The 18,711-nt window shown below is 36.4% G+C and overlaps 1 protein-coding gene across 5 annotated transcripts in view; it reads right to left on the bottom strand.

The window, feature by feature from the left end:
* Positions 1–101: 101 nt before the first annotated feature.
* The window catches only part of LOC119653539 (long-chain-fatty-acid--CoA ligase 4), an 87,178-nt gene continuing 68,568 nt past the window's right edge, over positions 102–18,711 (bottom strand). For 4 of the 5 annotated variants that reach the window (XM_038058219.1, XM_038058216.1, XM_038058218.1 and 1 more), the window contains 10 exons: positions 12,236–12,674; positions 11,970–12,176; positions 7,897–8,056; positions 7,607–7,781; positions 7,321–7,460; positions 7,091–7,263; positions 6,922–7,031; positions 1,692–1,845; positions 1,348–1,623; positions 1,033–1,187 (listed from right to left, as the gene is read on the bottom strand). In XM_038058219.1, coding sequence (XP_037914147.1) covers positions 1,033–1,187; positions 1,348–1,623; positions 1,692–1,845; positions 6,922–7,031; positions 7,091–7,263; positions 7,321–7,460; positions 7,607–7,781; positions 7,897–8,056; positions 11,970–12,176; positions 12,236–12,674 — 1,989 coding nt within the window. Of the gene's footprint in view, positions 1,188–1,347; positions 1,624–1,691; positions 1,846–6,921; positions 7,032–7,090; positions 7,264–7,320; positions 7,461–7,606; positions 7,782–7,896; positions 8,057–11,969; positions 12,177–12,235; positions 12,675–18,711 lie in introns of all 5 variants that reach the window. The other variant, XM_038058217.1, reaches the window with a different exon arrangement.

The raw sequence follows: 18,711 nt of genomic DNA, 5'->3' as shown, positions 1-18,711 counted from the left end.
ATGGGACAGAACCAGGAAAAAAATTTACAACAAACAACTTTCAAGAGAAAAAAAATATTGCCGTCTTTTTTATATAAATAAATTATATACTAATCATTTCCTCGTATCGAATTAAATTTAATGCTTTTCTTTTCTGTTTTTGCTTTCATCACTTCTATATCCTAACTATCATTGTTACAACAATTACGTTATAACTAATATAATCATCATCAATTTTCAGCTAAGGAAAATTTTTGTGTTTTTTTACAGTTTCAATAATTAATAAACAATAATTATAATAAAATCCCTACTTCGTTTTGTGTTACTAAATATTATGCAACTTTCTTAAACGGTTTTATCTTAACAAAATAGTAGAAGAAGGAAAAGAAAAAAACTAATAAATTATCCTTAATAAAAAAGGAATTAATTCACGTTCTTCTCGTACGAAATAAAATTATTTAAAAAGTACTTGCTTTTCTATTTACAATGTGGTTTTGCGATTTATTTGGATATTTTTACATTTTATTTTCCTCATGTATTCATGTGTTATGTGTTCATTAAATATGACAAAATCAATTGTTATTATCATTGACGTTTAGTTGGCTTACAATTTTGTGTTGATTTTTTTTGCATTTTCATTTAGAATAAGCTACTGCGTTGTATAGTCAACTAGATGATTCGATCTTAAATTTTCTTTTATTTACAAAATATCATCGGCTTCCTCGATTGCATAATAACCGACATCACATAACACACTTACATATACACTTTTTCTTGAACTAGTGGTAAACTGACTACACATCTCATACGAATTATCAACTTATCCCTTAATTAGTTCCTTTTAGAAGAGAATTGCTATTTATCATTTCCTTCCCTTTCGCTGCTTGCTTAACAGGTTCCCATCACTGCCGTTAAGCTTTACAATGAGTTGTGTTTTATAAAATCATGAAAGTATTATTATTGTAGTTGCATTTTTTATCTTTGCGTACCTCCATACTTTATCGATACCTTAAGAACCGATGGTTGTGGTGGATACGAGTACTTTGGCTATTTTCATGAGGCATACATTCTGTTAATCTCGTGCTGGTATCGGTCTTGGATGTCTTTTCGTTTTAGCTTGAAAGCGGCTGTGACGAGACCCATATCAGGTGACCAAACTTCTTTGCAGAGAGTGATGACGGCAGGAACTTCATATTTTTGTAATTTGCCTGTAGGAGAAAATGAACTCGTTACTAGCAGGTATAATAAGAACTTAAATCAATGAATTAAGGATAATATTCGAAGAAACTGAACTGAAGTAGAATTTTCCAAATTTTACTCGGGATAGTGACTCAAGCAGAAAAATTCAAATCGAACAGCAATACTTACATTTCCTAGCGTGATCTACTATTTCCCTAATAACAGCTTTTTCCATAACCGGCGAAGCGCACAGCTCTTCGAAATTTTTAGTGTTTATGTTATTTCTAACAGCTAATTCCTCCAAGCATTTCTGGTTAGGTACAACCAATGCAACAGTGTAGTGTTTTGTTGGATCGCCATATACGCAAATGTTCTCGACAATGGGGCAAGTTTTGAGCTCAGCTTCAACTTTTCCCAAGGATACATATTCGCCCGCTTGCAATTTCACCAGATCCTTCTTGCGATCTGTGGGAAAAATTTATGAACGGAAACATTAGCAACAATTTTAACTAATATTTTTAAATGAATTTTACCGATAATCTTAAGTACACCATCTGGATGAACTTCACCAATATCGCCAGTCTTGAACCATCGTCTGCCGTCTTCGTCAAAGAATTCTTCACTAGTCTTGTCCTTCATCTTGTAATATCCCTCTGAAACATTGTCACCTCCAACTAAAATTTCGCCCTGTAATGAGAAAAGGGTTAATTTTTAGAGTATTTCGCTATTTTTCACTATGATTGGATGATGTCCTTGATGATTGAGAACTTCAATAAAATACGATACAAGTAACCTGAGTCTAAGGGTTAAAGGGTTGTATGTGGTCAGGGTGGTTTGCAGATTCGGTACTGTACCCCACAATAAAAATCCGAATAAGATGCGTTAACACCAGCAACCCTACTATCAAATTCTATTCTTAATTCTACAACGTCAATCCCTGGGCAATGCAAAACAACGCATAAAAGCGGGAACGACTGCGCCGTAAAACAGATAATAGTCGTTCAGGTTGGAGATAGCATAAAACGATGACAACTAATTCCCATAAAATTGATCGCTCATAGATTTCGTCGTTATGTAGGCTACGGAATCGTCCATCCTCATGTAGGGGACCAAAAATTCTTTCGAGGATTCTTCTCTCGAACGCGGCCGAGTTCGCAATTCCAAGTCTCCGAAGAATACGTGAGGACTGGCAAGATCACTGTCTTGTAAAGTAAGAGCTTTGACCCTATGGTGAGACGTTTCGAGCAGAACAGTTTTTGTAAGCTGAAATAGGGTCTGACAACAACCGTGCGCGGATTTCATCATCATAGGTGTTATCGGTTGTGATTTGCGACCCTAGATAGGAGAAATTATCAACGATCTTAAAGTTGTAATCTCCTATCTTTATTCTCGTTTGACCAGTGCGGTCACGTCCTTGTTCATGAACAGCCAGGAATATCTGACCCTTGTTGGAATGCTGTGGGGCATAAGATCATGTACCGGAATATATAGTGTCGCAGTAGATAGAGGAAGGTGAACTAAAAATGGGAACTCCTTAAACTTGTATTTGGAGTCCAGTTGATCTTGGAGATCCGAGACAAAGCGTCAGCGACTAAGTTGTCTTTACTGCTTCCTTGGGCTTCTGCCCCAAGGCAAACGTTAGAAGTTTATGATTTGTGAACACGGTAAGCGGCCTGCTCAGATCCGCGCCTAGTAATTCACGATCGTAGGCGCTGTAATTCCGTTAAATGAGATGCAACTGTTTTGAGAAGAAACCCAATTATTGTTAGCTTTGTTTTTTTAGTATCTGGTAAATAGCAGCGCCTACTGCGATGTTTGAGGCATCGACGAACACAACTTGCTAACGAAATGCCAAAAGTGAAGTGTCTACCAGTTGTTGGTTGTTTCAAAGGGTTGAACGGCTTCTGAAGACCACGCAAACTCCCGCGATGCTTTGGTCTTAGGACCAGACAGGAAGTCGTTAAGTAAGGTCGATTAGATACATGTTATGACGGCAAAAAGGTAGATAGCAACCGGTGCCAAGGGCTTAACTCATCGGCTGATATAATGAAGGTGGCGAATGTATTGTCAATTTTGCTGTCTTTTGAACTTTTAAATAATTGATTATCTTGCTACACTTTCTAATGGGAATTGGAAACGCAAGTTGATTATATTCTCCCACCATAATCTCATCATCAAGTCTCTATGAGACCATCGCATCTCAACATTTGCCGTTGATTGCTGTCCTGCCAATCAAGCCATCCCCGTTGAAATGCCATGAACAGCGCACTGGCCTACCCCGAATTAAATGGTAGCAATATCATGTGAAAAGAGAAATCAAACCAAAAATACAATCTATAGAGCCGTCACCAGACCTGGTAAGTGATTCATCAACCAAAATACTTCGATTTGGTATGATAATATCCAAATGAAAGACCTTGAGAGAGTACGGCTTTATAATTCGTTTCTTGTTCATAAAACGAAAGCTAATTGGCAAATAAGGAATGCGAATCGTAGAACAAAAAAAAAAGCGACAACATTGTAGCCGAAGTTTAGAAAGTGAAGGACGATTTTTGGTTCATTGAGTTCTTCAAATGCTTTGTTAGGAGGGTAGAACAATATCTGTTTGCCCAAACGTAACCATTCCAATAAGAAAAAGAAAGCCCTGGAAAACGTTAAAATTAGCGTCCTCCGGAATTTTTGCTACAACGGACGCAATTACTCATCATTCTCTGTATATTCCATTCTTGGATCTAGAGAAGGCATTTAGCCGTGTATCATATAAACTCCAACCAAAGAGACTCATGCACTGGGTTAATTTGTTCATACGCTATCCGAAAAGTAAAGTTTAAAATCTGCCAGATATAATAAAAACGCCCTCTCCCCACTCTTCTCTGTTCTTGTCTTGAATAGGGTCACGTAGGACATCCGGTGTCAAATGTCATACATACTCTTTCTCTTTCTATCTCGGCCAGATTAGTTGAAAATGCCCCGAGTGAGGAAGGAATGCGAAAGACCTGCCCGGTTAACTTGACCACTTTTCATAAAGTTTTCGATAAGTCAACCTAGATGATAACTTTAGCATCTCATCAAATCCTTAGAAATAATAATAATAATCGTTGGCGCAACAATCCATATTGGATCAGGGCCTTGAAGTGTGTTAGAGCACTTCATTCAAGACCGTAACGGTACACCACAGTACACTGTGGGAGGCAATGTGGTCAGCATTGCGCTCGCCCGAGATTATTACCCTGATTTGACTCAGGTACTCATTCACAGCTGAGTCGACTGGTGTCCGACATCCAATCACGATAACAAATTCCTCTGCCCCCAGCGAGATTTGAACCGCGACCTTCCGCTACGACAGCCCAGCGCTCTAACCACTTGAGCCATCCGGACACACAAATCCTTAGAAATAGTATATTTTAATTTTTACCAATCACGGCAATTTTCTTCTAATTTGATTCTTTTGTTGAACGACTGAAGACAATATCCTCCAAGCATGAACTATGTATTCAAAGACATTCGTCGAGTAGATATAGTTTTGCCTGACCTGATGGTGCAGTAGCGTCTCCAACTGGTCGGAAATTGATAAAGTCAAGAAAATTGTGTCAAAATATAGCTTCAAAGAACTAAATTGTGTGTTTGACATTAATCTCTAGATGGCTAGGCTCGTGTCAACTTCGCCTATTCGATTTGATAAGATGGGTTTCAGCCACTTCTAAGAATTCCCGAGCACTCTTCCTCCATTGTTTATTTTTGAGTCACCCATTTTGATAGCTATCCTGGGATAGTGGACAAGTGAGAAGCTGGCCGACTCCGGTTTCCAACTCTGAATTTTTCAGAGGTTTTACCCTTATGCAGAACGTCAGATTGTGTGGCGTCCTACGCTACTCTGATAACAACTTGTTTTTAAATCATTACTTTATCTTATTGCTTGCTGTGAGGATGCCGGCTACTTCAGAAGTGGGTTTTCCTGTTGTCAGAAGATTAATTCGTTTACTACGTTTACATTAGATCAGGTGCAATATAGTCTGGCTGTAGAACCTTCATAGTAGATGGCATCAGAAGGCACCGCTATTATAGTTTCTACAATGGCCGACGCTTCGCAATACTAATGATATTCAGACGTCGCTATCTGCCTCTGCCCTGAGAGCAGCGTGGTCGATGTGATTAACAAGTGTAGTTCGCTCCCTTATCGTAATTGTCTGTACGAGTTTAAACCCAAAAAGAGGAGCCCATTAACCAGAAAAGTGTGAGGCAGTTTCTCTCCAATTGGTTCGGTCCGCCATCAAGTGGCGGGCTTCAAGGCTCCCTCAATTCCAAACTAAAATGAATTCAATTTGATTTTTGCGTGGCAAGCAATGTGTTAAGGTGTGGTTTACTCCAGTTACAATCATCATAGGCTTTTTCATTATCATGGAAACCTACCTGAAGGTTTTTCCGTACACCGGTTTTTAAGAAGTATAAAATATTTCAAAATGGCCGGGAAGGTGCTGATGACGAACCCCCCCCGATGATCCCGCACAAGTCAAACGTTAAAAATTATTGGAAATGTCCGCGCTGCTTTAGCAGAAAATCTACGATCAGATTGTTCTTTGGACGTTTGCAGTCGGAAAATTGAACCGTTCGTAAAATAATTACAGAACATCTTAGAAAAGATTTGTGTGCACGCTTTGCGCCACGCACGTTAATGGCGGAACAATTAGAAAATTGAGTAACTTCTTGCCACGATCTTTTGAACATGTGAGGAAATGGTCCGGCACTTTTAAATAAAATTGGGATCAGTGATTAATTCTGGTGTTTTGTCAGAGTACAACCTAGGATGACCAAAGTTTACCCAGGGTAAACAAATTTCGCTACCGTAAGTCACGTGCCAAAACTATATTGATTATAATTTTCGATCCCAGGTTCTAAATTCATAAGGAATTCATCTCTCCCGATAAAAGTGTTAATGCAGAATACTATAAAAGGAAAGTAGAGTGGGAAGGCAGATGGATCGTCTGGATTTTCAGGCATCTAAAGATTGATTCTCTTGCACAGCAATGCACCAGTCCACATCACGATATCGATTCGCAATTTTCAATAGAAAAGTTTACCATTTTTCACCACCCGTCCTATTCACCTGATCCGATTTTGACAGACTATTTTTTATTTCCCAAGCTGAAAATGAAGTTAAAGGGCGCGTTTCCACAATTGAAAATATATAACCGATCGAATTGAAGATAATCATAGAAGCGATTTAAATTATTAGATAATTGAAATATGTGGAAAAAAGTTATTCAGTCATGTCGAAGATAATTTCGACATTGCTTTTCTATTTCGATGCTAGAGTTATATTTAGTAGTAATTAATCACTGTTTGTCATAAGCCAAGGTATATGACATTTTCAAAGAAAGTCATTCACCTTGTGAACGATTAATCTATGCATTGATAGATCATACACCTTTCGAATTATATTCCGAAATCGGAGGTGTTCTATTTACCTCAGAGCTGTCGCATGTTAATGGATAAAAGTTGTAAGTGATATAAATAGAAATCACAGTGGAACGTTTCTTTTCGCTGTTTTGTGTGTTTGCATTCAATTATGTTGAAGCAAATTAGGGTCACTAGACCGATTGTACGAAATATTTGCAAGCTGAATTTAGTCCACAACAGAATTGGACTAAAACACAGCAGATGTTGAAAGGAAATTAATTGTTTACTAGACTTGAGTTAAATTGTTTACTTGACGCTCAACCATATGAAAGAAATAACAAACAAGATATCATGTTCAAAACTTACCTGAGGATATGGTTTATTTTGTATCCTATAGCCTCCTTCCTCCCAATTTACTAGTCTAATATCATTACTTGTTAATGGAGCTCCTACACGACCATATGACATATCATATTCTGTGAAAAAGTGGTGCTTAATACATGAATTTGTTTATGAGAAAAAGTGTTTCTCTTACGATCTAATACACATGCTCCCGAAGTAGTTTCTGTAAGTCCATAACCTTGAATTACGTCTACACATAAACAGATTTTGATTTGTTCGTTTGTATCAGGCGATAAAGGTGCACCACCTGACAGCATAACACGGACGCGTCCTCCCATCAATTTTGCGACTTTCTTGAATATCACTCTGTAACGACACATATATGAAGACACGTTTTATTTACCTATTAATTTCTTAACATACTTATCGATCAGTGGTGTTTTATATCCTCTCGATGTCCATTTCACTTTGTAAGCGTAGGCGAATTTGAATAAAGCTTTTGTAAGTGGTGAACCGGAATTCACTTTGTCATTTATTCCTTTTGATATCCTGTCCAATATAAGCTGGAAGAAAGAAACAAAACGATAAACACATTTAAATGGTCGGCATTCAAAAAACAGTAAAAATAATTTTTCATATGCAATCTGAATTTCCCAGTTCATTGCAATTTGAAATGAAATCTTGCTTTGTACAAAAGTATAATCCTTACCGGTACTGTTGTCATACATGTTGGTTTTAGTACAGTTGCATCACCTTTACAGCCTTTCATTATTTTACTGCTCGTGTCAATTAATGTTAATGGCGTAGAGTAGCCAATTGGAACGCCCGTCAATAAGCAAACACTTTCTGCCAACAGTTCAAACACATGGGCCAGAGGAAGGAATCTGAATATGAGATAAAAAATCAAATAAAATAATAAAATAAATAAAAGCAAATTATATTCCAATTTCGAATGAAATTCCCATCGATTGGTAGAGATTTATGAATATTGAAACTTACCCAATAAGGACATCATCCGGATAAATTGGAACGAAATCACAAAATCCCTTCATCGTTGCAATGCAATTTTTATGGGAGAGAAGTACACCTTTCGGCGTACCAGTCGAGCCTGATGTGTACATAATAATAGCCGTGTCATCGGGTGATGGTGAGACGCCCTCTGGAATAATTAAATGGTTCGTTTAAGTGTACACATGGATAATGCTGGTTGCTTTATTCGAATATTTATTGAAGGACATTCTCTCTGTCCCAGATAGCACGCATAGGAACAGAACAGAATGCCTATTGCTTTCGACATTTTAGAATAGGTGGAATACGGAGATTGAATACTTGATCGAAATTTTAAAGGATCAAAGATAAAAAGGATTGCAGGGAATTCCATGAATCCAATTTTTGAACACTTTTTCCAGTAGATCATGAATAGCCCATTAAACATTAGAATGTAATGTTTGAAGAGAGTCTAGCTTATTGCTATAGACCAATGACTTCAAATAACCCTACAAAGAAGTAGTCAGAACTTCTTGGAGGCTATTCAATGTCAGAAACGATATTTCCGTTAATTTACCGATTCACTGAGATGAAAATAAGCGTCATTGACAAGCCTCATGATAATAAGTGAGAAAAATGTATGCAAGTCGAAATCCATTCTTAAAATCCGCCAGGTTGTGTTCACAGATAGTCCCGATTACTGAGAACGCCTTGGAATGGACAAATTCCACTCTTCAAGAGCACTTGCCTGAGCGAAGACAATATTCTGATCACTTCGACTGGTTTTTTGTCTTATTGATACGTGAACATTGTACAAAGAAATTTTCAATAAGTCGAAGAATAGCGAGTATGATTATGACGATCATAAAATGACAAAAAGACACGGAAAGTTGCACTCGTAGAGCTCGTTTTTTTGATAAAATAATTGAATAATTTGTAAACGTTATTGGCGGGTATAACGATCTATGATGAAATTGCAAACTTTGCTGAATACACTGATAAAAAATTACAGATCTGGTCACATAAAATATAGCTGAAACATCATGGCGGAATCTTATCACCCCTGTTGAAAACCCCATAAGACTAACAATCAATGCAGAAATCCGACCCATTCTATATTATTTCGTTTTTTATAGATATTACGAAACACGATGTTATCCTTTATATATTTATATAGACTTGCAGACAAACTTCTGCACATAGTCATTTTTTGCGGTTTTACAACTCTCGACTTTGTTTTCTGCAATTTCTCAGCGTAATATTTGAATTGATATTGGTGCTTAAAACAACTGCTGAAATGCTGATTTGGAGTAGTTAGTTTGAATAACTTGAGATACAATTAAATGACGAGCATTTAATTTCCTGTTTTGAATAACTAATCTGGCTTCATGTTGAAATCCCGAAAAAAAATCTTCATCGGATGGGTAAAGTTTAAGAAATATAAACTTTCCGAGGACATCAACCATTCAAAATTGATGGACTCATTTATCTTCCATTCGAACAACGGAAGTTCAAAGTATAATTCGGACCAATCTCTGTGTCCGAATGGCTCAAGTGGTTAGAGCGCTGGGCTGTCGTATCGGAAGGTCGCAGTTCAAATTACATTGGTGGCAGAGGGATTTCAGTCGACTCAGCAGTGAATAATCTCGGGCGAGCGCAATGCTGACCACATTGCCTCCTACAATGTACTGTGGTGTACCGTCGTTACAGTCTTGAATGAAGTGTTCTAACACACTTCAAGGCCCTGATCCAATATGGATTGTTGCGTCAACGATTATTATTATTATAATCTCGTTCTATTATTATTAAATTTGTTGGCCCAGCTACTAGTTTCTCCTTATCACCTTGTGATCTGCTGAGATTTTCTTAGTTAAATTTCGCGACTGCTCTTATGATTCCTTATTTTATACGCTTGACATTCTATTTGCCAATATTGAGTCCAGCCACGATTGTCTCAATTTTTTCCTGCTAAATATCAAAATGCATTTTTTCTCTATTAGTCTGATTTCATCAAAAGCCACTCAGAAAACTGTCATATCTGCAGAGAAGAGGTTTATGATTTTTATCTACGAAGACAGAAGCAGTGCTGGAAATTATCTCATAATCTCCTTTTCCCTTTGTTTGGAAATTCTTGAAAAAAGTATGAAAATTGACTTAAAAAGAACAATATGACTGCCAAATTTCTACGAATGCTTGTTAACCTCCCTCAGTTTATCATTTTTTAAGTAAATATTGCAACTCATGTAGTTCATACCTAACAAGTCTTCAGAGTTTGAGGAAGATAAAAACCATCATTTGGTAAATCTCACGAGCAGTAGAGAGGCCAAATTGGAAAGGTTGAAGGGGTATCGGCTGTCCGGCGATGTTGCGCATTAAATCAGCGAAGAAGGGAGTTTTCTTTATCTTGGAAGTCGGCTGATAGAGTCATGAGAAAGTTTGAATTCGGTATAATTTCCGCGCAAAACTATCAGAGCATCCACTAATGCTGCGAATCTACGACGTATTAAGCTTTGTTTGTGGTGCAAGGTAATCCTGAGATTCGGATATGTTCCGATGTTTGTGACAAACGTATGGGATTTTATTCGGCGAGTCGATAATTATCATTATTTCCAAGTCAATGTGGTTTGAAAGTAGCATTCAAATGTAAACTCAACCATAGCCAAATTTTTTCGTCGCCGTGCCATAGAGTATAGATCTGCGCTAGGTGTATCATTGGTCTTCAAACTAAGAGCTTCACTTTACTCGTCGCAAAATTGGCCGGCAATGTTACATTATTCAGTAGTCAACTGTTATATTGAGCTTCGAATATATTTTCACATGTGAGAGTACTGCATAATGTCACATCTTAGCCACAACTTTTGCAGGGTCGAAGTGTAGATTTAGTGGAATTCATCTGGAGATTCGTCCATTTGACAGTAGCAAACTTTCTTATGACCTAAGTGAATGTTTGAATTGAGTAATTTTCTCGTCAAATTTCTTCGAAGGAAATTCATAAGTAAGCACTGATTTAATTCTCTTGCGCAAAGTCTAGCGATCGCTAAGCTCGCGCAGTTAGCTCTTGGGACTGTTAAATCATTATATTTCCGTACCATTTCCAAAAGAAGGAATCACGAATAAAATCATCATTCGGTAGTTGAATGAATCGCAGTTTTTCCAACCCCAATAGAAAAATACAAATGTTTTGTTTATAAGACTTACATATAGGCATTCAAAAGAACTATTTGGGAGATATTCAGTATATTATAAAAATCTTATTTCGTGGATGATTTTGTGTTCTTTCCTTTAAACCTCGTGAAAATTTACGTCATTTGCACGATAGATCTGCCCATTTTTGTGAAATTAATTCTGAATTTCTTTCGAGCCTAAGGGGAAAGTGGTTTTTCATCGACCCCAAGTTTGGTTCAGATTATTATTAATATTTTTTATATTTTTTTATTTACCCTTTTTTAAATTTATGATTTCATTTTCCATTTTATGATTTTATTTTTATTTTCGTATATCTTTATTTGAGTTATTTCTGCTCATTACTCCCATTTCTTATGCCCTTTTAAGTGAAAAAGAAATTATTAGGAACTTCCGTAATGAATTCTTTATTTTAAGGATCCTTTTCATTACTTCCTCTTAAATGCTCAGAGAACTTTCTAATTATTAGGAGCTCAATTACGGTATGGCTGAAAAAGTAAGAGGAGTACAGGGGGATGCGATCTGTTGTGAATCGTCCCTTTCGATCGTGGCACTCTTAGTTAACTTCGGCCAACCCGACTGGTAATTTGGGCATCCAGCAATCAACAACACATTAGTTTACGAAAAAGTACCTACAAATGCTAATAATTCATTCTAGTCGTGTCTACACTAAACTACGTAATAGCTGCAGAAAAGTAGTAAAAAATCTGGAACCAAAAAGAGCCCGCTTTTCTGTGCACGAAATTATTTAAATTATTATTTTAAATGTCCTAATCGATAAGAGCCTTTTACTAAGAGAAATTCATCATTATCATAAACGATATAAAAATAATAATATTGTCTGATTACTTTCAAAGCTAAAGAAGTTATTTCAAGTTAACAATAAAAAAATCTGTTCTTACCGAATTTGCTATCCTTTCCTATCCGCAGAACCTGTGAGTATGGAATGATCTTGACGCCATCTTTGTAACCGGTTGTTTCAGTTTTATGTAACTGATCTTCCATGTAAATAATTGTATGAACCTTTGGTATCTGATCCAGCAGAGTTTTGAATTTTGGCAAAAGTTCATGTGATGTTATGACCGTTGTCACTTCAGTTTCATTGATACCTAACAATAAAATTATTATGATAAAACCATTACTCTCCATCTGCTCTAGTAAAACTTACAATGCGCTACACCATCATCGCCTAAAGTAGCATAGACCGTAACAATTGGCATATTCTGTTTAAAGCAACCATGCGCCGCAATCATCCATTCAGCTCGTGTTTCGGCAAAGATAACGATATTTTGCAAAGGTTTTTGTCCTAATTCACGTAATCCACGACCGAAAGAAGATGCCAGTTTATCAACTTCAATATAAGTTTTCCACTTATATTCGCCCATGTTGTATTTTTTGAAGACACGTCCATTTGATTGAACTTCATCTTCTTCGCTTAGGATTTGCCTAGTGCCTAGGCAACGTTTTGTCGAATGGAGTTTTGTTACGTAAATGAAAATTTTTTCCAATGTGTCAATATTATTTTGGAGGATTTTAACGTGAACTTCGCGTGGAGGTTCTGTCGTGCGATATGTGATCTGTTGATCATCTTGTGAAATGACTTTTGCCTAGAAATATAAAAAAAAAATAAAAGAGTCAATTTCGCATTTGAAAATTGTATCTGATCATAGCAAGAGTATATTAGCAAATTGTTCGTAACAAAATATTCCGGTTTGCATTTGATTCGCCACTTCAAAGTCAAACGATAAAAGTCAGTCGGCAAATCAAACAGAAACTGAAAGTCAGGGAGTTTAGGCATTCCAATGTGTTGTTTCTGAAAAAGAGATCTGTGTCAACCTTCAATATCGGTACATTTAAAACCTCATTCCTTATACTTTAAACCAATGTATAATAGAATGAATTTGGGAAGATAGATCTTGAGGTTAGACTACACATTTCGATTGTATTATGATTTCTTTTTCGAGAAATTGGGTATTCATTTTTCGCTACTACATTTGCAGTTTCTTCATTGTTTAGTTTTATATTAAATCTTTGTAAGGAAAATGGCAACATCCACTGAGTCACCTTTTTGCCTCTGGTTCGCAAAGATGAGCTCCCAACGCGGTTGATGACCACCACATAGCAAGAAAGATTATTGGTTCGTGCAAATCGGGGAATGCCCCAGAAGTTTATCATAAACGACAACCTATGCGCTCATATAAACTTATTAGTAATTTAAGCTTGCGATGATTTTTCAATTCATGATTCAATTCAACGAATCCATAAATTACAGAACATGACACAGAAGACAAAGAAATTAATCCGCTACCACACAATCCAATCACATTTATTTATACAAGGTCTCAGCAACACTAGCTGACGAAGCAAGTAGCCAAAGCAAAACCAAACCTTCCTTTTCTTGTTACTGTCACCCCGGTTTTAGTGGGAAGCTAAATCGTGTGCATATAGAAGATATTCTAAACGATAGCCGAGCCAGGCAAGTCTTTAGGAAGGGTGCAAGTAGGATCCAAAATATAAATGTATGGTATATCATCTAAAGAAAAGAACAGGGAATTATGATTCCTGCGAACGTGCAGTTGCCTTTTGCGTAATGTTCTTCTATGCTAACGGCAGTGAGATGTATAGAACGGATTAGAAGATTATTATGTGATATTTTGTAATCCTACGCCACATTGGTATCCATATTAAACAATAATCTTATAATTTCTATGTATTTATCACAGTATATGTATTTTCTATTTCGTTTTGCGGTATTAAGCCAAAGAGTTTCCGTACTTAAAAGTTTACCATACACAAATCTGAATCCATTTTCCAGGCCAATACCAGATAATAGCACGGGGAATCATAACACTGACAGGTTTGAAAGCACTATACTAGGAAGGCATTGGATGATGTTTCATTATGTGATCTCACATCTGCGCGGACATTACAAAACATTACTTGTCGCAAAAGTAATATCGCCAGCACTTCTCTGTTGGGTGACGATAAGTAATGATGTGATGTTTGCATTGCGCTCAGTGGTAGCATATTAAATTTTTTTCACGGAGTAGATTTCTAATACCAAAAACAAAAAAAAACATGCATACCATCTCAAAAATGACAAAAAAATTAATCTGGAAATTCGTTCAAGAAATGATCAAAATTACGGGGGAAAAGAAAAATTAGGCATAAGTACCTCAGTTGACGATATATATCTATTATTCTCCTATTCAAAATGATAGCAGCAATATCTCGCTGAGTAATCAACTTTGACAGATAGGACCCCAAGAACGCCTTTGTCTTCTCACATTCCTCCTATATGCATACTATATTTTACGGTATCTTTGTTGTTTACAATTATCTAACCTTGAAATATTGTATTCATCACAAATCAGTGCAATCAATGTCTATTATTAAAATTATGACAATGTTTATACAAATTATCTTATCAAAAATCATTAGATTTGCCACTGGTGATGAAGAATTCAAAATTGAGATATGAATATACAGAAATAGAATCCTAATCTGATGACTATCTCGGAAGCAAACGCGAACCTGATGTCCACGTAGTACTAATGATATTTTTTTAGATTTTTTTGTGTCCTCGGAATTAATTTTGCGATGAGAATTTGTTTTCAATAATTAATACTGGGGAACCACAATGTTGGTAATCATAACAAAAAGGACAGAAGGATGGAGGGGCAGTTCCCTAAGATAATATTCTTTACTGATCTGTAAAATTGTCCAACCATCAGTTTTTCTAGCTGATGGAAACAAAGCTTGAAATGTAAAAAACTTCATTCAAATCTGCAAAACTTCTTTAATATATAAGCAGACAGCAAACGATCTTAGCTTTCTTACAAAAAAAAAAACGCCACTTATCCTTTTTCTTTGTTTTAAGCAAGCTTTTCTGCAAAATAAAACTTCAATAACATCAGTTTACAATCTGCTTCGGTTTATTATCATCACACTAATTGTTGTTGTGCAAATGGTAACACAAAAGCAGCTGGAGAAGTAAAAAGTCAACCACAAACAACCGTGACTGAAGTCTGGGGCTCCGACCACGACATAGTGAGGAAACTGATACCCCATGCTGCATGTTGGGTCTTTACTAGAGACCCAACATGCATACTTTGCAATTAGGACGAGCCAGCCTCTCATATTATATTAGATGCCAAGCCTTTGCGCGGTGGACGTATACTACTGAAGGAATAAGAAGCCCTGAAAAACGGCTTTACCAAAGACTAGCTTAGGCATATTTCACTATTTAATGGTTGTCCCTTTTATTACAAGGCATATGGAAGCACCACGGATCTATACTTTCGATAGAAATTTCGTAGTCACCACTGATTAAGTGCTACGTATAATCAAACTGATTGCCATGTTTTCATATATAATACATCGTTGTGAAACTTCTGCAGTTGCACTATCATATTATAACCCTAAACAGCTAGTTCTGTCAAAAGGAGTCTGCGCAGAGAAATGCTACCTTGTGAGCATACAGAAACGCACTTAAAGTAGCCTAAACAGAGTATAATTCTTTATTCAACTTTCCGCGAGGATGGGCCATAAATTACTGCTGAATTCCTTCCTGCCTGAGTTCAACCCATAAGTAAATAATGGTATTATACCGACGTTTTCAAAACAAAGCTTTTAATGTTACAATGTGACGATAATTTTATTAGCTATTTGCTGATTACACGCTTTTCTTCGAATCCTACAGTAATAAATAGGGAAGTAATGCGCAATGTTTAGGTAACGATTACGGTTCTGTAGTTTACATTATTGAAAAGACGTAAGCCTGTAGCATTTACAGTGTACTAACGTCGCTATTATAAAGAATTGTCAGTGTCCAATTTGTGTGCATTGTTTGCATCAAAGTCACTGACTTATCGAACAGTTTACGTTACGGTCTATTATGCCGCGACTTCCTATTTGGCTTTTGATGAAAGATCTTGCACTGAATAAGAAAACATTATCGAAATTCGGTATATGAGATAGAAAAAAATCGAACAATCTTCTATTGATTTTGTTTTTCAAGAAGATAAAACGGAAGGTATGCTAAAAGAGACATATTTCTGCATTTCTTTCTCCGATAACACAGAAGTACAATGATCCATGATTGTAAAAGGAATTCCATTTACTAAATGCTTTTATCTGAACTTACGTTGAAAACGATGTACAAACATAATTCTGATAACGATTTCTAGCCGATAGGAAGGTTAATTCCAAACCACTCTTTACCTCCTTTTATTCCATTTTAGATTGGATTGCTACCCGTATCTATTTATCCTTACATTTACACTCCCCTTCGCGAAACGGATTCAATCATTTAACCAATCAGAGCAATGATTTTCAATAAGTTGCGATATTAGTTAAAAGAAAAACTTGGTAAGGACAGATCTGGTAGAAATATTTCTGAATCAACTTATCATAATTAGCATCCCTTGAGACAGAAAGACAATTAAATCCCCCAAGACGGAGTAACAACATGAAACGAATTCGCAACAACTGCAGATTGAAATGTGAAACTGAGCAAAAACAACTTCAAATGATGCATATAACGGCTACCTAATCTATTGACATTTGGGACAAAGGTATATTGCCAGTCAGAATTTCCAAAAGGGATTTTTATAGTTAGCACCGTGAAGAACCCGAATTTTTGGTGTAACCTTTCTTTGTCCGATGCGAACATACCGGGAGGTACATGCAAAGAGGGTATATTTTTTTTACCAAATATAGTCATGTGAGGGATCATATGAAAGGTCTCGAATAGAGGTTTTCGATCCTGGTCTTAATTCTGACTTTACATAAAGATAGAGGTCGGGGGCTGAAAAGTGGTAATTTCTTTCACTGGCCCATTCTCAGAACTTACCAAACAAGAAATCTGAAAAAATTCATGAAGTTATAACTATAGTGTTAGGTGCTATTGGGACAAGTGCCGTTCATACCTGAAGCATACAACCTCTGGTTTCCCGACTTGTTTTTAATAAATATTTTCTGACATACAGTTTTTGCAAAAATCAACATATTGTAGGTGAAATCGGCCTGGTCACGGGACTTTCAAAAAAGGAAGCATCGTCGAAGAAAAGCTTTGTAGCTGCTATTTTCTTTTGCAATGCTTTCAAAAAAATAACTTATGCAGGTTATGACATGTACAATTAAGGCCTCTTACCAGAATTTTAATTTAGTTCATTGTCACGCTGAAGAAATATTCCAAAATACGCCTATATATTAGACCGCTACAGTGGCCTAACCCCTTAAGGATAAAGTGGTTGGTCAGTTATAACTTCCCTGGGAAGAGTTATTACAATGCATCTAAATTTGAGAGAGCGTTTGGATAATTCCAAAGCCAACTTGGTTGTCGAACTAGCTTGGGTGTCTCCTTCAAATTTTCATTGTGATAAATAGACCGGTCATTGACTATCCGACGCTGTACAACGTAAATTCTTTTAAACAACTCAAAAGGAGAATAACGCCTTCCACTGTGGTACACCTCGGGAAGCGAACTCCTATTCATTCTCTAGCCAATGGATTTCTCACTGACTTCAGGAAGAACCCAGGGCTTACTAAATGAAATATTACAATGTCAACAACCGTTCTAGAAACGTGCAAAACAACAATCTTTTTGTCAAAAGTGGTTATGTTAACTTTTTGTAATGCAATGCCTATGTTAAGTTTTTATAAAATTTCCATAATTTTAAAGCAGATTCAATGTCAAAAGATATCGTCATACCTGAGAATCACCACCACCACCACTTTCTCTTCTATGTACAATACATCAGCCATTCCTAAATACAACAAGCCTAAAGCCACTCAGACACTTGCTAACAAAAGTTTCGTACTAACAGTATTATAATAATTGCAATTCACAAACCATCAAGACAGTCCAGTTTAGACAGATTAGAAAGTAGCTTTAATTATAGTTTGCTTTCATGCACGCGAAGCTCTGAGAGCATAAAAACCAACCCCAGCGAGCTACACGAATCCATGCGCTGCTCAATATGCTGAGCATCAAGATGTGCCACGTAACAAGGATCCAATGCATTTAGTAAGCAGTGTTTTGATGAAGTCCCATACCAATATAGTGCCCCATGTCAGAAGTATTTACAAAAGTAAAAGAATTTACATGCAGCGAGTGAGGAGCTATGTTTAGGCAAATTTTGTGCAGCAAAGAATGATTTTTCAAAATTATCCAAATATTACGCCATGCCTTATAAATGATTATATATTATTCATCCTTGCTAATTTCTGGACTAGACAGAAATTCTATTTTATTTCTTTTAAATTAAATGTTAAAGGTTCATTGGGGGACATTATTTGGCACTCGTAACTGCCAATCGGGCAACTTAGCGAATAAGCGCAAGAAGCAATTAAGAAACATACAGGGAATATTTCAAGAGTAAAACATAAAGAATTTTTCATTTTACAGGCATTTTCAATCGAATAATGATCTCATCTTATCACAAGCCAAAGAGAACTATCTAAATTAAGAAAAAAATCTTTTGATAAGCATGTTTCAGATATGCCACCGTTGGAGCTGATAAATTTGGCGGTTTCGGTAGATTTTGGAGGTCTAGCAGTCTCATATTCAGACTTACTGTAAGGCTGTGCAGAATCAGATTCCTATAAGGAAATTTATCAGTATGACACACCGATTATTTC

The sequence above is a fragment of the Hermetia illucens genome, chromosome 4, assembly GCF_905115235.1.
Source record: "Hermetia illucens chromosome 4, iHerIll2.2.curated.20191125, whole genome shotgun sequence".
Taxonomy (NCBI): domain Eukaryota; kingdom Metazoa; phylum Arthropoda; class Insecta; order Diptera; family Stratiomyidae; genus Hermetia; species Hermetia illucens.
Note: the sequence above shows the minus strand (reverse complement) of the source record. Positions and strands in the feature narration are given on the sequence as shown.